Source organism: Urocampus carinirostris, chromosome 12 (assembly GCF_059441175.1).
Source record: "Urocampus carinirostris isolate Australia breed hairy pipefish chromosome 12, RoL_Ucar_1.0, whole genome shotgun sequence".
Classification (NCBI taxonomy): domain Eukaryota; kingdom Metazoa; phylum Chordata; class Actinopteri; order Syngnathiformes; family Syngnathidae; genus Urocampus; species Urocampus carinirostris.
The window spans coordinates 4,161,772-4,186,148 of NC_142360.1; the positions used below are offsets into that span (position 1 = coordinate 4,161,772).

At 41.7% G+C, this 24,377-nt stretch overlaps 1 protein-coding gene and 3 pseudogenes across 2 annotated transcripts; all 4 read right to left on the reverse strand.

The window, feature by feature from the left end:
- Positions 1 to 24,363, reverse strand: fstl3 (follistatin-like 3 (secreted glycoprotein)). Of its 2 annotated transcripts, none has more exons than XM_088349719.1 (5): positions 24,089 to 24,363; positions 15,451 to 15,630; positions 8,265 to 8,480; positions 2,995 to 3,222; positions 1 to 2,923 (listed from the first exon to the last, which is right to left on the reverse strand). In XM_088349719.1, exons 2-5 carry the CDS (start codon positions 15,623 to 15,625, stop codon positions 2,871 to 2,873), a joined length of 672 nt encoding a protein of 223 aa, XP_088205845.1. In that variant the 5' UTR covers positions 15,626 to 15,630; positions 24,089 to 24,363; the 3' UTR covers positions 1 to 2,870. The 2 variants fall into 2 exon arrangements, with proteins under 2 accessions (XP_088205845.1, XP_088205844.1); XM_088349718.1 differs by lacking the exon at positions 24,089 to 24,363 and adding an exon at positions 19,443 to 19,606.
- LOC148354696 (U2 spliceosomal RNA) lies at positions 7,268 to 7,357 on the reverse strand (annotated as a pseudogene).
- Positions 7,755 to 7,914, reverse strand: LOC148354697 (U2 spliceosomal RNA; annotated as a pseudogene).
- Positions 10,762 to 10,873, reverse strand: LOC148354698 (U2 spliceosomal RNA; annotated as a pseudogene).
- Positions 24,364 to 24,377: the final 14 nt, after the last annotated feature.

The window sequence follows — 24,377 nt, forward strand, 5'->3', positions numbered from 1 at the left end:
GGTAAAACCTTTATCATGTGGAAACAGCAGTACAAAAATAGGATGCATTTATTGCTCAGTTGTTCACAGTACATTACACAAAGATCCCGTACGCTCCGTTGGCGTTGTCAGCACGGAACACGAGAGTTCATCGGGTTGCAACACCACACAGATCTGACTCACTTCTGGCGGCGCGACATCAAGTTTTGGCTACTGCGCTCCATTCCGAGACTAATTCGATCTTCTCCGCTACATTCTTTCGGGGAATTCCGGTCAAATTGATGCCGCCCAAAAAAAACAAGAGCCAGAGTGCGTTGTCCTACAAAAGCTTGTATTTACAGAATGAAAACATAAGAGAGTGTTCCACAAAGGAATCATTGTTACAAAAAGTAAAGTTCAATTTATGAGCGTAAAGTCCTTGGATTTGAGAGCCAATGAGATGATTAAGCACAATCATTTATTTGCAAAAAATGGAATTGTACCCCATTGGCAGAACGAATTGCTCAATTGAGGTATAATTTTTCCAGTTATAAAAATTTGTTTTTGTAGAAAAAATTACTGTATGGTTTCTATTTTCTGCGTCGCTTATCCTCACTAAGGTCGCGGGGGTGCTGGAGCCCATCCCAGCCGAATTCGGGAAGTGGGCAGGGGACACACTGGCCATCCAATGGCAGGGCACACAGAGACAGACAACACACTCGCTCATTCACACCTGGGGACAATCTGGACCGGCCAATTAACATGACATGCTTGTTTTTGGAATGTGGGCGTCACGGTTGCCATGGCGCCTAATTGGCCCCGCCCGTGTGGCGCATTGACAAATTGGCTTTCCGTCCCTTTAAGCTCAGTGCTCTCATTTTTCCTTTGTCAGTCCGTCAACGAACTCCTGTCCCGCAAGACGTGGGTTTTGACTCGGTCCTGTTCCTGTTGTTATTTCCTGTCCGGTATTGTTCCCGTTTATTTTGTCCTGTTTAATTTTGGTTTTCAGTTTTGTTTCTGTCTAGTTTTGACCTGTTTATTATTTTCTCCAGTTTTTGTTCCCGTCTAGTTTGTCCTGTTCATTTTCAATATCCTGTTTTATCATCTATCCTGTCTGTCCCGTCCTGTCCGGTATCAACCCCATCTGTCCAATATCAACTCGGGCAATTGGTATCGATCTCGTCGGCCTCTGGCATCCTATCATTTCACGCCAGACTGCTGCCTAACGTGCATGACTCCCCATTTCCCGTAAAATAAAAGGCTTGTGTGAGTAACGTCATGTGTTTGCGTCCTGATCCTGTTCTGGTTTATGTCAGTGGGAGTGCCCGGAGGAAACCCACGCAGGCACGGGGAGAACATGCAAACTCCGTATGGTAGCTGGACGTAAACCCTGGACCGTTCACACCCAGCCGCCTGTATGCATACTTAAATAAGCAAAAGTTTATTTTCAAGCAAATGGTAGATTGATAAATTTATTTTAGGTATTTATCTTCTTCTTTTGTTTAAAATCCTTTGAATAAACTGTATTAATTACGATTAGGTAGATGAGACAATTTTACAGATTATTATTATTATTTTTTTCTTTTTTAAAGGGAAATTTTATCAGAAAAATAGAATGAAATGTCGTAAAATAAGGAAAAAAATCCTAAAACGAGTAATGTAGAATTTCTTGCAGATGAGTTGCAAAACAATTGCTCAACTACTGATTTCTTCTATGAATAAAAACAAAAAATTGAATACCAATTTTGAAACAAAACTCATAACAACTAAGCTCGGTCGTTGGTGAAAACCTTGTCACATGTAAACACACGCTTTGCTAACTAAAACCGAAAACACGCAAAACAACAAATTTACCACTTACGGTGCGGCTTGAAAATTGCCAAAGCCATAAACTTGCTCTCTGCTTTCCGCCCATTGACTTGGTGGGGAAAAGACGGTCATAAATCCCGCTCGTAAAAAAGCAGTAGCAAGTAGAAATGAAAAGAGAAAAAAAGCACAATACGGTTTTGCTTCAGCTCTCACAAGGTTACATGAATTTGCTATTTGGATTAAATCATAAATAGTGATTGATACCCTTTCCAATAAATAGTTGCAGTACTCTATTTACAATATGAACACGTCTCCAGCTGAGTTTTGTTCTGATGATGTGTTCATCTGCTCCAAACTGACTTTTTTTTTTTTTAATCACAGTGGCATTGCATGGGTTGAAGAATGCTTTCAACTCAAATCTTCATTGAGTGCGGTTTTAAAGGTAAGATCTTAAGCCCGACCCGAAACTTGGGGCGGGTCTGGCCTAAAATGTAAATCATTGCGTTTGAGTTCAGGCTAGGCTTCGAGTCAAGCTAGATTTTTAGGCCCGATCTTACCTCTAGTACGGTTGGCCGTGTTTACCCTCAGGTCAACGAGTACTCGGTTATGTAGTAATGGAGGGAAGCAAGCAACACTGCCCAGGCACTCAAAGTTAAGTTTTTTTTGTTTTCTAGCCCTCCCTAAAAAACTTACAAAAACCATCTGTCATTTCGACCAAAATAACAATACTTTTTTATTATTTGTAGGAAATGAAAATAATAACAAAAATGATTATTATCTCTTGCAAAGATGGCAAAAAATGACTCAGTTTAAGCATAACTTTTCTCATTCCTTACATCTTATAACAACAAATTGGCTTTTTTAAGTATGTTTTAAATGAAAACAAGTTAAAATATTTTAAGACTAGAAAACTAGGTAAATAGTCTGCCAGTTGAGTAAAATTTGTTTTCTTTTTTACATTGTTGGTAAATAAATGATTCCAACACTGTAAATTTAGTCCTCCCTATACTAGAACTACCCCACGCAACACCACTGATTCCATGTCTAATAATTTGTGTTATACAATTCTCACACGCAGATATCCGTGGAGACTTTTCTGACATCTAGACGGCGTTTTCTTCTCTGTCAAGGAATACGTGCGCTTTCCTTGGAGGACCTGAAAAAAAAGGGTGGTGATGAGATGAGAGGAAACGGTTTTGAAGGGAATACATTTTGAGGAGCATTTACTGTTGCAGGGTCCGTAATGTCGGACTCCTATGGAGTGTCCCAGGAAGCAGGTAGCGCGGCGCAAGTGACAAGCGCTAGGGTAAGAGATGTTGTCATTGCCGCAAATGGGCTGCTCGGAGGGCAAGGGTTTAGGGCAGGGCGTGGCCCGGCACATGACGCAGTGGGCGCTGTTGGTTTGGTCGGTCACACAGGTGTGCGTTCCGAGGCACACCACATTGGTGCACGACTCTGCCCAAAATAAAACAGAAAACATATTTTAGGCTAAAAATATTCATTTAGAATGGAGTTGAAACGCATGCATTCGATGGCGGCAGTAGCTCAGGAGGTAGAGCGCTCGTCTTGGGATCAAGGGATCCCAGTTCGAATCCCGGCTCGTCCGTGTTACATGTGGAAGTGTCCGTGGGTAAGACACTGAACCCCTAATACCCCCAATAAGCAGGTTGGCGCCTTACATGGCTGCACGGCCGCTATTGGGAAATGTGAAGCACGATGTAAAGCAGATCATTTCAAAAAGTGATTCTGATTATTATTTTAAACCATAGTTTTCCCATCTCATCTCATCTCATTAGCCGTACCGCTTATCCTCATTAGGGTCGCGGGGGGGCTGGAGCCCATCCCAGCCATCTCCAGGCAGTGGGCAGGGGACACCCTGAACTGGTTGCCAGCCAATCGCAGGGCACACAGGGACAGACAACTCATTCGCTCATTCACACCTACGGACAATTTTGGACCAGCCAATTCACCTGAAATGCATGTTTTTGGAATGTGGGAGTGCCCGGAGGAAACCCACGCAAGCACGGGGAGAACATACAAACTCCGCACAGGAAGTCTGGAGCTGGATTTGAACCCACGACAGGTTCCCATGACATGAACTGTGCCGCACAAGCGCTAACCACTGCACCGCCGTGCTGCCCAAACCATAGTTTTATTTAATTGAATTAAGTATATTTACACAAGGGCAGCACGGCAGCGCAGTGGTTAGCGCTTGTGCGGCACAGTTCATGTCAAGGGAACCTGTCGTGGGTTCAAATCCAGCTCCAGACTTCCTGTGCGGAGTTTGTATGTTCTCCCCGTGCTTGCGTGGGTTTCCTCCGGGCACTCCGGTTTCCTCCCACATTCCAAAAACATGCATTTCAGGTGAATTGGCCGGTCTAAATTGTCCCTAGGTGTGAATGAGCGAGCGAGTGAGTTGTCTGTCCCCGTGTGCCCTGCGATTGGCTGGCAACCAGTTCAGGGTGTCCCCTGCCTACTGCCTGGAGATGGCTGGGATGGGCTCCACCCCCCCGCGACCCTAATGAGGATAAGCGGTACGGCTAATGAGATGAGATGAGATATTTACACAACTAGGGGTTCACTGTAATATACACACTAGAGCAATGGTTCTTAACCCTGTTTGAGCGACTGAACACCAGCAGTTTCATATGCGCATACATGGAACCCTACTTTAATGCAAAATTAGATGTGTTTTTTTTTCATATGCAAGACATATAGTTTTACTACTGCTGCACAAAATAAACTAACAAAGTGCATAAACGTACAATAAATTAAGGAGGACTTTATCCATTTCCTGTGCCTCTTATCCTCACTAAGGTCGGTGGGTGCTGGAGCCCAGCCCAGCCATCTTTGGAAGGGACACCCTGGACCGGTTGCCAGACGGTTGCAGGGCACACAGAGACATACAACCATTCATACACTCATTCACACCTGGGGACATGCAAGTCTTTGGAATGTGGAAAACCATTGCAAACAACGGGAGAAAATGCCAACTCCACAATAGGGGGCCTGCGGTAGCTGGTATCAAAACCTGGACCTCCGCACCATGGTGCTGCATGCTAACCACCGTGCCCCCCAGATTTGAATATAAAGAAAGTGATTAGGGGGATTCTACAATGACATTCACATCATCACCCGAGTGCTCTAAATTCCACGCTGCACCGATTGACAAAGCAATGTCACGTGATGATCTGCAGCAAGCGATGGCCAGCGGGGGATGTCATCGCATATATACATGATGAGTTGGTGTGTCTTGACCTCTGTTGCAGAAGCCCCACCAAACCCCTGAGACAGACACACCAAACCTCTGGGGCAGGGGTGTCAAACTCATTTTAACTCGGGGGCCACACGATAGAACAAACATTCTCTCGGGGGCCGGACTAGTAGATTAAAAATAAGGAGAAAGAGAGAGAAAGAAGTAAGAGAAAGAGAGGGAGAAAAGGAGAGTGTGTGACAAAGAAAGGGAGAAAGAAAGGGAGAAAAAAAGGGAAAGAGAGAGAGAGGGGAGCAAAGAAAGATTAGAGAGAAAGAAATCCAAAAAGGAATAGAAAGAGAGAAAGAGAGAAGGAAAGAAAATAGAAGGAGAGAAAGAAAGAATGGGAAGGCAAGAGAGAGAGAAAGAGAGAGATAAAATAAAAAAAATGAAAAAGGGATGAAAGAGCAAAAGATAGTAGATAGAGAAAGAGACAAAGAGAAACAAAGAAAGAGAAAAAGAGAGACAGAGAGCATAAATGTTAGAGAGATCGAAAGTGAGAGCAAACGGGAGGAGGAAAAAGAGAGATAGAGAGAGAGAAAGAAAAAATACAAGTACAGCATTTGTGAGAGGCACCTGGCTTTGGCAACATCAAGTGGACATATTTCAACCTGTAGCTCGTTTTTCTTTTGCGCTTCCCTCAGCGTTGTCTCGCGGGCCAGATTCCATCCTTAGAGGGCCTGATCTGGCCCGTGGGTCGCCTGTTTGACACCCCTGCTCTAGGGTTTGATTGATCCCAGGTTAGGAAACACTGCACTAGGGCTTTAACCCCTGAACAATCCTGTAAAAATCGCCTAAATCACAATCCAAGACGTACCCAGAGTACATTGAATGCTGTCCTTGAACCGTTTGGAGAACTTGGACGGTTTTAGTCTCTTCTCAAGTTTTTACTGCAGTGGCTAATAACATTGAATAATCTTATCTGCTGACCTTTATTCACACCAGAGGAATTTGTGTTGGCGTTTTAATGTGGAGTTCGTAGATACAGCTGAGGAAAATGCCTGATCAGGGATCAGACTGGCACAACTGAGGTTGTACTTCATTGCGTGATGCCATTTTGGCACACAGCCTCGCCAATCAGACCACCACGCTCGAGCAAGTTGGAAGCTGACCTCTACAGCAAGTACAACCACAAGTCCTGGTAAATGTGAACTCTCTACCAAATAAGACCGACGAACTGGCTGTGCTGGTGAAAAACATCAAAGCGTATAGGGAGTGCAGTTCGTTGTGTTTGACGTAAACCCGGCTCATGTCTAACATCTCGGACGCTAACGTGGAGCTACCCGACTTCAGCACTGTTAGGGCAGACAGACACAAAAGCCTGCGGGAAGTGGAGAGGAGGTGGACTCGCTATCTACGTGAACACGAGGTGGTGTAACCCTGGGCACAAAGATTTCCATCTGCTGCAGGGACGTCGAACTTTTGGCCTAGCGTGTGACGTCATCCACTCCGCTGTTGCTAAACTACAACACAGCACCCCGAGGCCATCCTGTTAATCTGTTAATAACAACAAAAAATACTGCTGGAAGTGTGAATTTCCCTACGGGGATGAATTATCTATCTATCTATCTATCTATCCATCTATATTTATGTTGGGAATTTAATTTGCTAACTACTGTGTCAATCCTCTTTTGAATCGGTCACTATATGCTGAAGATTTTTGAAGCCAAAGTAGGTCATATCCGTTTTCTTAATTCAGGCATTCATAGGCTATGGCAGGCTAAGGACAGTGAAAAAAAGCTAGCAATTGTCCAAAAGTGGTGTTAATCCATAGGCCGGAGGCTAACAGCCGTATTGGAAATGATTTTGCAGTTTTGTTGAATTTTAAAAGGAAATTATGGGGCAAAACAGCTGCATTACAACAAAGAACGTCAACCGATGCAGAAATGCTTAAGGCGGATTTATTTTAATTGTCTGCATTATCGTGTGTTTTAGAGTAAATGGGGTTTTGAGGTTTTTAAGGGTTATTGTTCTATCTTCGTTATTCATTATCCATTATCCGTTATCGGTCAGTTCATAATACGCTACAGAGCCTAGGAGCCGGGACACTTACTCTCAGCCAAAAGGCCAAGCTAAGGGGTTTGGGGTTTTTAAGGGTTATTGTTCTATCTTCGTTATTCATTATCCATTATCCGTTATCGGTCAGTTCATAATACACTACAAAGCCTAGGAGCCGGGACTCTTACTCTCAGCCAAAAGGCCAAGCTAAGGTCCTAGCCCTAAAGCCTTGTTGCGATCATTGCAAATGCACCGTTCCCGGAGGTTCTGCAATACCGGGCCGATGCTTGGAGTGGACAGAGCAAGCTCTTATTCCATCTCCGGAATGCAAAAATCAAAAGGCCAAGCTAAGGACCTAGTATATGTGACAAATCTCAATTTCTCATGATCGGCTAAGGGCCTAGTATATGTGACACATCTCAATTTCTCATGATCGTAGACAATCTTAGAACCAGGTCCTAGCCCTAAAGCCTTGCTGCGATCATTGCGAATGCACCGTTCCCGGAGGTACTGCAAGGCCAAGCTAAGGACCTAGCATCAAAGCCTGTCGGTCAGAGGTGTCATCATATTTCTCAGAATGGGGTTTTTAAGGGTTATTGATCTATCTTCGTTATTCATTATCCATTATCCGTTATCGGTCAGTTCATAATACGCTACAAAGCCTAGGAGCCGGGACACTTACTCTCAGCCAAAAGGCCAAGCTAAGGTCCTAGCCCTAAAGCCTTGCTGCGATCATTGCGAATGCACCGTTCCCGGAGGTACTGCAATACCGGGCCGATGCGTGGAGTGGACAGAGCAAGCTCATATTCCATCTCCGAAATGCAAAAATCAAAGAGGCCAAGCTAAGGACCTAGCATCAAAAGGCCAAGCAAGGCCAAGAAGGCCAAGCTAAGGACCTAGCTCAGAATTGACCTGGTTGGATTCAGTGGACTGTCCTGAATGTAACAAGACCATGTATGCGGAGAATTATTTCATTAGCGGACTATAAGAGCACGTTATTGGTGAGCTTTATAGTTTTCAGGTTACTTGTTTCATATTGATCGTCATGTTTCTCTGACGATTATATTTTGGAATGGTCATCATATCTCGAATCCCAGTTTAAGATTCCAATGATAAGTGGCATGACATATTTCAGTGTCTGATGACATCATAAAGACACGGCTTTGTTTATCAACAGTCTGACGGCTGTATAACGTTAAGTGGCACACAGATTATCAATATCTAATACATTTATTTGCAGGCTTACTTTTGCACTCTCCCTGGTACATGACCTCCAGGTCGGGGTGCCCCATGCAGCGGGCCATGAGCAGGACGCATTCGTCCCGGTACGACCTCCCGTCACTGCCGCAAACGGCGTGCTGGCGTCCGATGTGAGAGCAATCTGGGGCGCAGATGCACTGTGGCCTACCAGTCTTCATTTTGCACACTTTGCCGGCGCCACATTTCACACCTTCGCACGTTTCTGCAGAAAAAATGAAGGTTTTTGAAGAACATTACAGTCTGTTTAGGTCAGATAGGAGCATTCTTGCTGATCTTTACAATTCTTATCTCTACACTTTTTTCCCTATTTTATGATATCTCATCTTGTTCCGCAACTATTATAACTAAAATCATCTTCAAAATGAAAAAAAAGGAATTTAGAGTGTCAGGAAGCTTTTTGACCTAAAGAGCTATTAAATCTTTTTTTTTTTTTTTGAGAGAGCCACACTATATTTCCTAAAACAAAATTTAAAAAACAACAAACCCGCTCTCCAGACAAAGGCTAATTTTTCAGCACATTTTAATTCTGTGTTTGGTAATTTGATAAAATTCATGAATCAATAATAATGTTAGAGCTTGTGTGCCCTTCAACATAAATATACCACTTAAAATTTGTCTCCCTTTCACATTTATGGAAGAGTGTTGAAGCTCATTTTGACTGTCATTTCTTTCCTAAATAAAGATTCAAAAACAAGGTGCGTGCAAAGTTCTTTTGTAAAAATGTCACAAAATAGTGCAAAGGAAAACTTTATGGATGTATTTCCCTCTAGCACCGTGTGTGCGCTCTGTGCGTAACTTCGCCTGCCCCTACCGCTCACCCAATCAAATTGCTCCCGTTGCTTTGATTTTTTTGGGGTGTTTACAGTTTGTGTTCATCATTAAGTGTCTCAAAAGTGAACATACATTATTTAATGAGCTTTCATATAAAGGATTCTTTAGCGACGTACAACCAAAACAGGGTCTGTTGGTGTGACACCTTTACTGTAATCTGTAATCATGAGACTGTGCCTCATTCATACAGACCAAACCAAATATGAATCCTGTGTTGCCCCTGCTAAGTAAAGCTCCTTGATCAAATCGTTTTGTTTAAGTAGAGATGGACGATAATCAGGGCAGCGCAGTGGTTAGCGTGTGTGTGACACAGGTCATGAGATCGAACCGTCCTGTGTAGAGTTTGCATGTTGTCGCCCGTGCTTGTCAGGTTAATTGGCCGGCCTAGATTGTCCCTAGGTGTGAATGAGCGAGGGAGTTGTCTGTCTCTGTGTTCCCTACCACTGGCAGGCAACCAGTTCAGGGTGTCCCCTGCTCACTGGCTGAAAATAGCTGGGATGGGCTCCAGCAACCCCGAGACCCTATAGAGGATAAGGATGGTTGGACGATAATGATCTGGCAGAATTTTATCAAATCGTTAACGAAAAATTATGACTTCAGAGTTATCCCCTTAATAAAAAAAAAAAATACCCTACTCTCATACTCTCTCTCTCTCTCTTCCTCCCTTTTTCTCTTACTCTATCTCTCTCTTTCACTCTCTCTATCTCTCTTTTTCTCTTTCTTTGTTCCTATTTGTCTCGTTCTCGCTGTGTCTTTTAACCTTCTTTTGCTCTCTTCCTTTTTTCCTTTTCTCTTTCTCTCTCCCTCTTGCTTTCCCCTTCTCTTTTTCTCCCCTTCTTTTTTCTCTTCTTCTCTCTTTCTATTTCTCTTTGGATTCCTTTATTTCTCTCTGTTTCTTTCCACCTCTCTCACTATTTCTCTTTTTATCCCGTTTCTCACGCACTCTCTCTCTCTCTCTTTTCTCTCTTTCTCCCTTTCTTTCTTTCTTTTTTTCTTTGTCCCACCCTCTCTCATTTTCTCTCCCTCTTTTTCTCCTATTTCTTTCTCTCTTTTTTTCTTTCTCTCTAATCTACTAGTCCGGCCCCAAAGAGAATGTTTGTTCAATCGTGTGGCCCTCGGGTTAAAATGAGTTTGACACCCCTGCCTTAAGGCAATGCTATATACCTGTAATTCAATCAACCGACAGGACTTGTTAAAAACGATTAAATTGAATTGTCTTTATTGTCATTGATAATAACGTAATGAAACCAGTTCAGGGTGTCCCCTCCCTACTGCCCGATGATAGCTGGGATGGGCTCCAGCACCCCCGCAACCCTACTGAGGATAAGCGGTGCAGCTAATGAGATGATGATTTACAACATACTGCTGAGAGACTGGCCTGAGTTAAAATATTAGTGCAATGAAAATATAGTGCATCTTAACAATAGTTCCAATGAAAAAGCTGTACAATATGTTTTAGCAGCAGCAAAAATTCCCAGAAAGTCACAAGATAAATATTTCCTTATAGGTTTAAGGGTTATTGATCTATCTTCGTTATTCATTATCCATTATCGGTCAATTCATAATACGCTAAAAAGCCTAGGAGCCGGGACTCTTACTCTCAGCCAAAAGGCCAAGCTAAGGTCCTAGCCCTAAAGCCTTGCTGCGATCATTGCGAATGCACCGTTCCCGGAGGTACTGCAATACCGGGCCGATGCGTGGAGTGGACAGAGCAAGCTCATATTGCATCTCCGAAATGCAAAAATCAAAGACCAAGCTAGGGATCTAGCTTTTTTTTGGTTTGAACAAATTTACTGACACTAAAAACAGAAAAAAATCATGACAATCTCAACAGCAATTAAGCACATTCACAATATTATATTCCAATATTACGTTTTTAACAGCAAACACAAAGTGAGGTTTGAACAAACCTTCGCGAAAATCAAACATATTCACAATTTCATTATATAACATCTTTGTTAGTGTCAATAGATCCGTCCAGGCCAAAGTCGATTGTCCTCGGTCTGAACAAATCCACTGACACCAACAGCAGCAAAACACAGCCATCAAGCATATTCACAATTTTTTTATATTTGACAATATGATGTGACGATATGACGTTTTAACATTTTTTCCTGACATTTTCAACATCAATTAAACAATTTCAGAGTTATTTTCTTTTAACAGTAGTTAACCAGCGTGTAAAAGGCAATACTATTGTGCAAGGGCATAGCTCTGCCATCCCACCCTCCCAAGCAGCATTCTTCCAGTCCTCTGTGTGGGTCCTTTCCCTTCTGCGTGGGTCCTCTCCCTTCTGGGTTCCACAACCCAGGCCGTTGCTGCCGGGACTCCCACAGTGTAGCTCCGGCTCCCCCCTCCGGGTGGGTGCAGACGAGTCTTCTTTATGGCTGCGTCCTAGGCCCGCCGCTCGCAGATTGTATGGTATCTGCAGCCATTTGGAGCACAGCCACGGGGGGGATCTGCCTGCACCTCCATACCAGCAGGTTTCTGGAGGTCCAGATGGCGTCCTAGCCCTAAGGCCAAACTAAGGACCTAGCATCAAAGCCTTGCTACGACCATTGTTAATGCACCGAAAGATTTATTCGAAATGAAAAGAAACTACGCTGACGGTGATCCATGTTCACCCCCTTGACGTCACGAGCACAATGGTGTGCTCGGCAAATCGCGCTGTATATACGCGGAGAAAGGCGTTTGACTGTCACACGCGTAACACGCTAATTTCACGTAATAACACCGCGATACAGGCGCAGAACATGCTATTACCATGCTCCGCCCACGATTACCCGCTGAAATTAACCGTCCTACCCATGTGTAACTACGCCCTGGCCGCGGCCAGAGCACGTCATTCCGCGTCATTTCCGCGTCATTACCTCGTGTTGACCACGTGTGCGGCACGCGGTTTAACACGTGCTCAAACTTTTGAGCAGCTCAAAAGATTTGAACGCGGCCAACCACGTGAAAATTTCCGACCGCGAGTAAAGCACTGCTCTATCTCGTCTATATGGCGGTCTCAAAACGTCCAACAGCGCCCAACGACATCTGCTTCACGGCCAGAAGTTTACGGCCGCGGTCCAGCCTCGATAAACTCGTGAAAGGTTGTGTTCACGTGCTCTCAAGAATTGAACAGCGCAAAATTTTTTCGCGCTGCCACCCGCGCGCGAATTTCCGACCTCGTGTTATGCACTGCCGTAACTCGTCTGACTGGCGATCTCAATGTGTCCTATAGCGTCCGCCTCAAAGTCAGAAATTTCTGGCCGTGATTCAGCCGCAAATGTCTGTGTGACCGGCCCCTTATAAAGATTCTATGCATTTATGTTCCTCATTAGAATATATTTTGATTTTCTCTAGAAGTTGTAGCAAAACTTGGTCGTGTCTCTTCCTTACTTCTCTGTAATGTGCTCGAGGCACTTGAGAGCTCGACCAATATAGTTATTATTGACAAAGTAAGTAGTGATAGGTTGATTGGTAACCTTAAGCCTCACCATTTTTGGATGGATGTTGTTTTTTTTGGAGAGACAAAGCAGTATAGTATTTTTGAAATTGTAAACAAAAATATACACACCAAAAATACTTGTATTCTGTGTGTTTTTAATTATTGTCTAAATATAAAGAAGCATGCAGTTAAAAAAAAGAAAACATTGGTTACCGGTATCGGTCTCCAAAAGCAGGATTTATCGGTAATGGATTCCGGTGGGTAAAAGCCGATATACGTGCAATTTTACATACATACTTTAAAACAAATTAAAACTAGAAAAAAAACACAAAAAAGGGAAGATTTTTTTCTCTCCCATAACATCACAAATTTAAACCTCCCTGATATCTACAATAAGCATTCGGCGGGCTGTATTGCTGGAATGTTTTCATAACATATCCAACGCGGACATGGCCTCAGCTCCCACGGAGTGCCGTTTGCAGTTCAAAGCACTTTTGCGGAAAGTTTGACGTGTTGGGAGACCAAGAATACGAGCAGTATTGCCGGCCGCACTGTTGGAAGCAAAATCTTAGGCGTAGCAAAAATACAGGCTCACTATCGATTGCCGGGATCTTCCTATCAGGGAGTCTTGAAAAGACCAGATTAAATTTACAAGAAATATGATGCCGGATTGTAATCATGTTCTGTCAAGAACCAGAACTGGATCAGGACCCAAACGCGTGACGTTCTCACACAAGCCTTTTATTTTACGGGAAATGGGGAGTCATGCACATTAGGCAGCGGTCTGGCGTGGAAAGACAGGAAGCCAGAGACCAACGAGATCAATTCCAATTGCCCGAGTTGATATCGGACAGATGGGGTCGATACCGGACAGGACGGGACAGACAGGATACATAATGAATCAGGATGTCGAAAAAAAAACAGGACCATCTAGAGTAATAAACAGGACAAAAATAGACGGAAACTAAACTGAAAACCGATATTAAACAGGGCAAAATAAACGGGAACAATCCCGTGCAGAAAATACCAACAGGGACAGGACTGAGTCAAAACCCACGTCATGCTTGGCAGAAGTTCTGACAAGGGAAGCGTGACAGCTCTGAGCTTAAAATAGACAGAAAGCCAATCTGTTAACGACCCGCATCTGGCGCCACGCGGGCGGGGCCAATTGGGCGCCATGGCAACCGTGACATGTTTTAATCTAGTTATTCCTTACAACTGGGCCGTGGGTTGTTTAGTACCAGGTCGCACAGGGGAAAAAAAAAAGAAGCATTTTTTGCTTTTTTTTTTTTTACTCACACCGCTCCGGTCACACCAAACTGAACAGGGGGTTTGAGGAAGTGGGTTTGAATTAAAATCTGTGTGGTTCACACGGGTGGGCGCAGTTGCCTGTTGAGCAGTGCAACTGTCACCTTAGAAGCAAGGATACCGGCTCGCGGAAGATACAGCAAGGGATAGATCAAAACAAATGTCTATGCTTTAAAGCCCATCAGTGTGGAAAATAGTCAACTGCAGCCCATTTCGTCATGTCACGAAGATAGCAAGCAAACTTTTGGCAACTGCGTGGTTCCCTACGTCAAGAACACGACACAGAGACCACATAAAGCCACACACTGTTTTGCTGACTTGGGTTTATTTGGTAAGCTTGTATCTTTGATCACTAGGCACACGGTTCAATGTGTCATTTTGTGTTAAACAATAGCGACCAAAGTTTGTTGCAATGAGTTGGCGTAGATTTGCTCATGTCATTTGATTTTGCTGTTGTTTTTCTTGTAGCTGGGGTACATAGTTTAAGGTGTCCTTCAAAAGTTTAATATTGAATATTTTCTATATTAAGTATGTGTTAACAATGCTCAACGGAGTTCAAAGAGCATTTATAAATTTTTTTTCACACCTCCTCGGTCTGCTTTTATCTTACTTTTCACCTCGGTGTTCTGGCCACAGAGTACATTACGCAGGAGAAAAGGAGGTGGGGGAATGGGGTGGAGGAGTGTGATTTCACGTGCGTGTTGGCGGTTTTCTCTTATTCTAGGATGAAAATGGTGAAAGTAAGAAAAGTTCATCAGAGGGGGGCTGGAGAATCACCAAACCGTCTGACCATTATCCACAACATCTGTTCGTCAAGGGCCTGAGTTGTCAGACTGCTGCACTTCAAACCGTTCGTGCCTGCCAATATGCCTACTCCATGATTTTGTGCTGAGCCCCGAGAAACTGCTATTATTCCTCCAGCTGTGAGTTAATCAGACTGTGCTTTTTGTTCATGTTTTTCCCTTCCTCCCTGTGCGGAGCGCCTTACGTTTTTATCCCCTTTTCCTCCCCAAATAAAACTGTCAATGATGCTCATGTGTCATGGGTTCAACTGTTCAAACACAACAAAAAGGACTGTTTCAAATACAGTCCAAATACCAACCCTAACCCCCAAAAAGATGAAGAATGGAGGGTTTACTCGAGCACGGCTAAGAATTTCACATACTTGCACACGCACAAAAGGTTGACAGCTGCTGCAATGATGATTTCAGCCAGAAGATGGCGTCAACAAGTGGAATATTTTGAAGTTACCAACACTAACTCTAATGTTGTTATTATTATTAATTTCATCACTCTTGTTATTGTAATTTTTATTATTATTTGTATTAATTTTTTTGAGTTAATATATACAATAAGATAACAAGCTTTGCAAAAAGATCAAGATAAAACAGGTTTTCTAATAAAGTTATGTCTTGTGAATGGGTAAGTGTGAAGCACATTGTAAAGCGCTGTGGGAGGTCTTCATTGACTTGAAAAGCGCACTATAAATGCAGACCATTTACCATTTTCTATTCAAAAGGCAAATTCCATAGTTTATATACCCTTCTGAGATACACTGCAAAATTTCGTATTCTCAGTCTTCTCTCGTGTATTTATTTACCTTTGCAGGGTTTGCATGAAATAATGCCCAGGAAGCCCAGCAGGCTGACCTCGTTCATGGGCAGACTGGTGTTGGACCAGGCCGTATCCAGTCGGCTCCCCTCGCAGCATTCTTCTCTGGTGACTCCTCGCATCAGCACCATGTCGCACCGCTGGCCTTGTTGAAGCCAGCACATCCCCGCTGAAAAGTAAATAAAAATAAATAAATAAAAAGGGTGAGTTTGTATTCTTCCTTTTTTCAAATCAATAATTTTAAAAAAGGAGTCAGGAAAAATGACTGTATGTGAAGTGCAAAAACTAAAACCCTACCCAATTGAGGGAAAATCTAGCTCATTTTCTTTATTTCCTCTCTTTATGTCAAGGTTGCCATGGTGTCCAATTGGCCCCGCCCGTGTGGCACCAGCTGCAGATTGGCTTCCCTTCTATTTAAGCTCAGTGCTCTCACTCTCCCTTTGTCAGTCTATCACCAAACCTCTGCCCTGCAAAACGTGGGTTTTGACTCTGTCTGGTTTTCCTGGTGGTCTTTCCTGTCCAGTATTGTTCCCGTCTTTTTGTCCTGTTTAATATCGGTCTCCAGTTTCATTCCCGTCCAGTTTCTCATCTCATCTCATCAGCTGCACCGCTTATCCTCAGTAGGTTCGTGGGGGTGCTGGAGCCCATCCCAGCAATCATCGGGCAGTGGGCAGGGAACACCCTGAACTGGTTGCCAGCCAATCGCAGGGAACACGGGGACAGTCAAATCACTCGCTCATTCACACCTAGGGACAATTTGGACCGGCCAATTCACCTGATATGCATGTTTTTGGAATGTGCGAGGAAACCGGAGTTCCTGGAAGAAACCCACGCAAGCACGGGGAGAACATACAAACTCCGCACAGGAAGTCTGGAGCTGGATTTGAACCCACGCAGGAGGTTCCCATGACATGAACTGTGCCGCACATGCGCTAACCAGTGCGCCGCCGTGCTGCCCCCGTCCAGTTTGTCCTGTTTAATTTCGATATCCAGTTTTGATATCAATACTGTCTGTCCCTTCCAGTCCGGCATCGACCCCATCCGTCCAATATCTGCTCATGAAATTAGTATCGATCTCATCGCCTTCCTGTCACTCAACGCCAGACTGCTGCCTTACGTCTTCCGCCCAACGATCGCCGAATCATTGTCGTTTGGGTTAACATGCATGACTACCCCATTTCCTGTAAAATAAAAGCTTGTGTGAGAAACGTCACGCATTTGGGTTCCTGTTCTTGACACTTTAAGGCATTTAGTCGAGTTTATTGGATTAAATGAGAAAAATCTTCCTTAAAATAAGCAAAATGATCTTATTATCTCAGCACATGTTAGATGATATTTCTCATTTTAAGAAAAAAAAAAATCAACCTTATGTGGAAAATAAAAATACTTAAAACAATGTACAGCTACTAGATAAATAATTTAGCTTATAGTAAGTATAAAATGACTTGAAAAAGGAAAAATTACACCTAAAATTAGAAAAAATGTTTTGCCGTGAGTGTGATTTCATCTTTGCAGTGTATCTAGAACACTATGTATAAAGCTAAATGAGTAAGTAGTAAAATTACATATTCCAGCAATAAGCAATCTAAGTTTGTAATTTTGTTCGAGTACACTGGTGTGAAAAAGTATGTGATCCTTTTGGAATTCCTTACATTTCTTTATAAAATTACATCAAATGTGATATGATCTTGTCAAGACCAGAACAGAGACAGGACCCACTTGCGTTGCGTTTCTCACGCGTTTTATTGGAAGAAAGAGAAAGGGTTGCACCCACAATCCAGTGATTGCTGGACACGGGAAGCAGGCCGCTCTAAATACTCGGATTGCGCTCCGAACGCGGAAGTGGATGTTCCGTGGCGAGCGATGAAGGAGTCGGGGAAGGAAAAAAACGGTCAGTTGCCGGGACAGGAGAGCAAAAACATGGTCGGGGTCGGAAGCGAGTCGTAAGCCGGAATAGGAGAGAAGACGTGGTCGGGGACAAAAGGAGGTCGAAAGCTGGGACTAAAGAGTAGACATGGTCGGGATCAAAAATAGGTCGAAGCCAGGGAACAGACGTGAGCAAAAAACGGGACAGGTAGGAGTCAGGGTCGAAAAAGGCTTGCCTAGTGTTAACTGAGGTCCGCAGACGGACTGACAAAAGGGGACAGACAGGAGTGGGGAGAAATACTGATCGGGAGCCAATTAGAGTCCGAGGCAGTTGGCGCCAAAGGAGCCGGCACAGCTGAGTCACATCAGTAATCATGACAGATGTATGTCAAAACAACACAACGTCTGCTTTAACTAAAACCCACCAAAAAATGTACAGAAGGTGAGCATATAAACAGACAAAGGGGGAGGAACAAGTAACTGAACCATCACATTTAAGTTTAGGAAGTATCCTGGTTGTTATTATACCACAATGAGCATCAAACAACTGGTGGGACAGTTCCTAAACGGCAAAAATTAGTAATTATTACCACGTAGGCAGAAACCTTTGCTCATTATCAGTATTATTTTGAAGATATTTTAACCTGTTTCTTAAATAAAATAAAAAAACTATGCTTGAAAAAACAGAAAATGCTCTTTTGTAATTAAAGAAAAGAATACCTTATGAATTAAAAAAAATATCCTCAAAAAAGCTAAATGATCTTATTTTAATTAAATTCAAGATAAAGTGTTTTGAGATAAGACAAAAAAATAATAAAAATGAGCTAATTTTGCTGCCAGCGTGCTAAGAATTCATTTTTTGTTTTTTGAAGTACAAAAATAGGTGGATAGCTTGGCATATAGGTGAGAGAATTACGTTAAGGGGTATATTAAGGTGGGTGGGTGGATCCCTTAACCACTATGTCTTTGGTGTGTCTTGAGCATCCATTGAAGTCAGTAAGAAATTATCATAAAATGGATAAACAATATTTTTTTGATTTAGATATCAATTGAGGAGAATGATTAAAATGAGAAACAAAATCACAGGTAAAAATGAATAAAAAAAATCTCTCTGTTTTCCTTTAAAATAGGTACACTGCAAAAAACAAGTTATTACGCCATTAGCAAATAAAAATCTTAATTCAAGTGTAATCTTTCTAGTTTTAAGATAATTAACTTGAAGTATAGTAAAACATGTTTACTTGAAATAAGAAAAAAAATATCTTATATAGCAGCTGGTATATTATATTGCTTATTTTATATATATTTTCTAATCATGATAAAAAATATATCTTAAAGTAAACAAAATTGTCTACCATCTGTCAAAATAAAACAATTTTCCTTATTTTTAGTTTCTCTTTTTTAAGAAATGGGATAGAATAACTTTAAACACAAAAAATAAACAAAAATAGCACTACATTCTGCCAATTTATTTTTAAAGTAGACTCTATTTATTCAGCAGGTAGATTTAATAAAGAAATAACTAAAGAAGTGGTCAAAAAACGGTTAATTATATGTCTCAAAATAATTTTGAAATCTTGAATTCATTGAAATTTTGAACTTCTTTAAAGGGACACTGTATATTTTTGACCACTAGATGTCACGGTATTGTGTCGTGCCACTGAAAAATGAGAGCTAAAATGGAAAAGGATGAATACAGAAAACAGAATCAAAGTGACCAAACTGCACTTTTGCAAGACTGTTGGTTTTCTTGTACCCGTAGCAGCAAGATGACGGACAATTATGTCAGCTTCCTCCAAGTGAGGGTCTTTATGTAAAATAAATGAACGATTCTCATCGAATATTAAAAAAAAAACTATGTATGATATCTTATTTATTTTTGATCAATATTTGAATAAATGCTGTTTTATCTTCTTTTCATTTTTTTATGAATGAAGTTTTATTTACCACTAAGAGGCGCTGAATAATACACTGTGCACCGTTAAAATGAGGAAAACCAAAGATCAGAACAAAAAACAAATGGATAAACAAAATCTCAACTCTTTCTCATTACCAGAAGTCATTTTGGACACTAATGAGAAAAAGAACACGTCTTCATGCAATAAATCCACTTACCGCTAACAGAGTTACGCCCAATCTGACATAACGTGACAATAAACCCAAACAGCAGGAAGCTCTTCATCTTGTTCTATACTTTTCAAAGAGTAAAAAAAGAAAATCACACCAAGTGCTGTTCGTCCTGCTCTGACCTGCTAACACTAACTTGGTATAGGAGGCGTCTCTCCTTATGTCAATGAATGTGTTATGTCTGAGTGATGTTGAACAAGCCCTTTTCCTCTCCACCCACTTCTGGATAAATATTTAGCCCAGATGGAATTATGCTACTCTCAGCAGGCGCGACACTTTGACGAGGAATCCACTTCCAGGATTGGAAATGGCAGATGGAGACTTCCAATACATTGTGAACGGCATATTAGCAAATGCCCTTCAAACCCCTGTACTACAGATATAAACAAACTATAAAATATTTGTCTATAGTAAGTGTTGAGACGATTAGCTACTTCGTGCTTCGGTTATCGCTCCTTCACTGCTTCGCGGATTTTGAATTGAATGCAATTGTCTTTATTGTCATTGATATCAATGTTTTGTGCATTGTGTTCTGAACAGACAGCACACAGGTAAGGATTTCACAGGGGCAGGTTAGGTAGGGCTTTGTGTGTTGGGTGGGCGTGACTGACTGTGTGCGCGACAATGATTGTCTGGTGTACAGGGTTGGGTAGGGTTACTTTAACTTGATTACTTTCAATTACTTTTGGATTACTCCAATACCAAATATGCTAATAAAAGACAAAAGAAACTAAATATGAATAAAATTGCTAAATTTTGTGCAGGCTTGGGGAGTAACGGAATACATGGAACAGCAAAAATGATGTTGGCAAGCTGTTTGGATTTATTTTCATTTTGTTTCTGTCGCATTTTATGTTAGTTTTGCCGGAGATCAAAGAGATCAAAGCCAGGAGAGAAAGCTTACCACATGTTGTGAGTCATAATTTGATTCATATTTAGTTTATTTTGTCTTTTATTAGCATATTTGGTATTGGAGTAATCCAAAAGTAATTGAAAGTAATCAAGTTAAAGTAACCCTACCCAACCCTGCTAGTGTATGCTATCAGTCGACCAGCAGGGCGGGCGCACAAGTCAATGTGTCCTCCACCCAAAACAAACTGCCAAACATGGTGACATGTAGTAGCTTAAGCGGCTCGTTATCTTGAAAAGAAATTCATCAATCAAATAGGACTCTGAGAAAAGTCTGTCGAGCAGGTTCGGGAAGCAACTGAGGCGGCTACGGGAGAGTCATAAGGCAATAGAAGAGCTGTAGGTCTGTCCTACTGCTAGGGCTTGGCTAACAACTCTCTTAGCCACCCCTGCCGAGCCTGTATCTCACTAATGCCCAATCCATTACCTGTGAAACCGATGACCTGGAGCGAAAACTTATGGGAAACTGCTACATTTGAGATGGTTGTGTTTTGATCATTGCAGATACCTGGCCTAGTTTGAGGATACTCGATGCATAATGAGATATCAAAATGCTGTTTTGATGAAAGGTGCAGTATGAAAAAAAAATTGATTCCACACCTAAAAGGGAAAAGGTGGGGAGGCTGTATCTCTGGGCATCTACAACAATTAAAGGCTCATTAAACTGAGTTTGGATTTTTGCAACAACAGCAACATGAAATCAATTTTCTTGCACAGCTTTTCTAGAAATAGTTGAAGTTGCTAAAACGTTCGTCAGACACTGTATTTACAGTGAGCTCGTTTCCCTCACTTGTATTTCTTTTTAGAGATGGCACATGTCATAGCATCTCAGTGTTCTTGTAAGATGTTGCTCGTCTTGGTTATTTGGGATCCCCAGGGCACGAGAAAGAATGCCGTTTGACCTGGGAGGGGAAGGAAAGACAAAAAAGCCAGCCCGCGAGCCGTGGGTGGGCTGCTTCTCTGGCTGGCCGTCTGCCCGTTGACTCATATGGTTTGCATCACTACCCAAATGAATACAGCATGTCAGGAATGGGGAGCGCCCTCAATAGTATGATGTTTTGCACATACTGAGGCCCCCTCGCGTGTGGCAAGAATCCACGAGACCATGTGAAAATAAAGAAATGCACGCTGTGCTGTCTCCGGTAAGTGCTTTACATATACACTTTGATACGATATGATATGACACATCATGTTTCACATCATGAGAACTTTATCCCGGAGGCCAAAGTTGCTCATATTGAGGGGGTAGACTTTGCTGGCATCTAGTGGAGTAGGTTGGCATTGAGGGTTAAGTAGCATGATCTACAGGTAAAACACCGATCCTCACCATGTCTGACTTCAGGACGCATCATTCAACCCTAATGATAAGCTGCAACAAAAATCAAATAAATAAATTCCATTTCTCAAATGTATCCACTGAAAGGATTGTGCTGTTTAAAGCACTGATAAAAGAATAAATTCACCTGTTTTTCAAAAACAAAATGATCAGCATGACGAAAATGACTTCAAGTACCGTAAATAGTAGCGTATAAGCCCACATCGCATATAAGTGACCCCCTTAAATTACTTTATGAGAGCTACATATAAGAAAAAGTTCGTACCCTAAATTTGAAAAAAAAAAGGTGTATCTAAACCACGATAAATACTTAACTGTGTGGATAATAAAGATGAATTTACTGGTAAAAAAGCTAGAAGTATAAGCTGCGGTGGCTTCCTGTTCCACCTGTCCAGGGAGCACCAGATCGCTGTCTTTTCCCCTGTCCCTGACTTCCCAGATCCGTTAATAAAGCATTGTGTGAAACGTTACGCATTTGGGTCCACTGCTTGTTCCGGTTGTGACACATAATTCAATTGATAAAATGGCCTCAAAACAAACATTCAAAAACGCCCTCCATATTATGGACTCTTGGTCCTCCAAATCTTTCAACCTTTTTTAAGCAAATTGACACTTTTTTGATTTAAAATAAACTTTGAGAAGCACCACTTATCGTCTCTAAGCTCTATGTTGTAAATATTGTTTTCCTAATAATTCTAACAGTCTGATCTCATTGCATACACGTTTTCACCACGTTCATATCAATGACAATAAAGATAATCTATTCTATTCTATTCAAAAATGGGATTTTTTTAAATGGTCTGCGTTTTACATAGTGCTTTTCAAGTAAATAAAGACCTCCCGAAGCACTTTACAATGAGCTTCACACTTATCCATTCACAAACCCACGTGTTTATTGCAGATTCAGTGTCTTACCCAAGGACACTTCGACATATAACACGGAGGAGCCGGGAATCAAACCTGCAACCTCTTGATCCCAAGACAAGCGCTATACCTCCTGAGCTAACGCCACAAGGTTTGTTTTTCAATTGTCAAACCAGGCTATAGTGTCAAGTCAAGTCATGTTTTTTGTATAGCCTTTAATCACAAGGAGTCTCTTCAGGCTTCACAGAACACAAACTATTGCAAACTACAGATCATTATGACACCATCCCCTGATCTAAAACCTACACGAGGGCAAGGAAAAACTCAAAAACTTCAGTACAGTGGAACCTCGGTTTTCGAAAGCCTCTCAAATCGAACAAATCGGTTCTCGACCAAAAATTTCGAGAAATTCTTGCTTCGCTTTTCGTTAAAAAAATCGGAGTTCGAACGCCGGTACGCTAGGGGCGATGCTAAGCGGCGTACGAGTGTAGATTGCCCCCACCCCTCACGGAGAACTGTTGTCACGGCAACGCGCACTCTTTTTCTGCTTTCGTTTCAAAAAGCGGTGAAGAGAGTGTTTTAAGCCCTAATTATGCCTCGGAAGAAGGTTGGTGCAAGCAGCAAAGTTGCTACAGGTGAAAAAAGAGGAGTAGTGCGTACAACTATTGCATTTAAGAAAGAAATAATAGCAAAATATGAAGAAGGTGTGCGAGTTTCCCTTCTTTCAGGAATAGAGCATGGCTTCTGGCGACCGGTAAGAAATCCTATTCATAATTCTTTTCTTTATCCTTTAACTGCTCACCACTTGTTGTGGAGATCCGGGTGCTAAATGACGTGTAAACGACTTGATTTTTTTATTTTTACACGTTCATGTTAGCGTAATCTTTCGGACGGAAGATTACGCTAACGCAAACGTACAATTAGCCTGGGTTAGCTTCATGTTTACGTTCGTTGTGAAAATTCAGGGTGTTGGAGCGGATTAAAACGATTTTACAGGTTCCACTGTATTAGGAAAATGAAGAAACCTTGAGAAGGGACCGCACATGAGGTTCCAGTATGCAGGCTGCAATCAATGTTGTATTAACAGACAATACAATTAAAATAAATATATATATATATATATATATATATACATACCATTAAATATATGTTTCATTAAATGATCACATTAAAAGTAATACATCAAGTCTCTTTGAATTTAGTTAGGCATTGTTAACACATAATTCATGGAGATGCTATTTCGTTTTTAACTTTTTAATGCCACCTGAAACTCCACACCCCATCTTTAACTTGTAATATGTTGATTGTCTAAAAAGCTAAGATTGTTTTGTATTTCATAGTTTAATTTTGTAGATCTGCAAATGTTATGGTACTGTGAGTTTTTGTTATGTATACTAGGGCTCTAGGGACTAGGGCTCTTTGTTAAAGTGAGGATCAGGATTTCAGCAATGATCTTATCCAACTAATAAGCCAAAAGAAGCATTTTTTTTGTGTGTGTAATGCTTTAAACAGTTAGTTGACTTACCTTTATTTTAGTCTGTCAGGTGAGTTGTGTCCATTTTTTCCCGAATGTAAAAAAACTATTTTTTTTCTGTTCCTGGCGTCACCACAAAGAAAACAAACAACAACGAGGAAGTTCTATCTATTAAGACTCAATTTTTAATTTGAGTTATATTCTTTGTGACTGGCCATTGTCCTTCCGTCCCAAGGACTAAGGTGAAATAATTCCATTGATATCCAGTGATAGGTTCTTGTTATAATTCGACAAAAAAAGGACATTAATATATCACAGTGGCAACAATATCCGACATGCT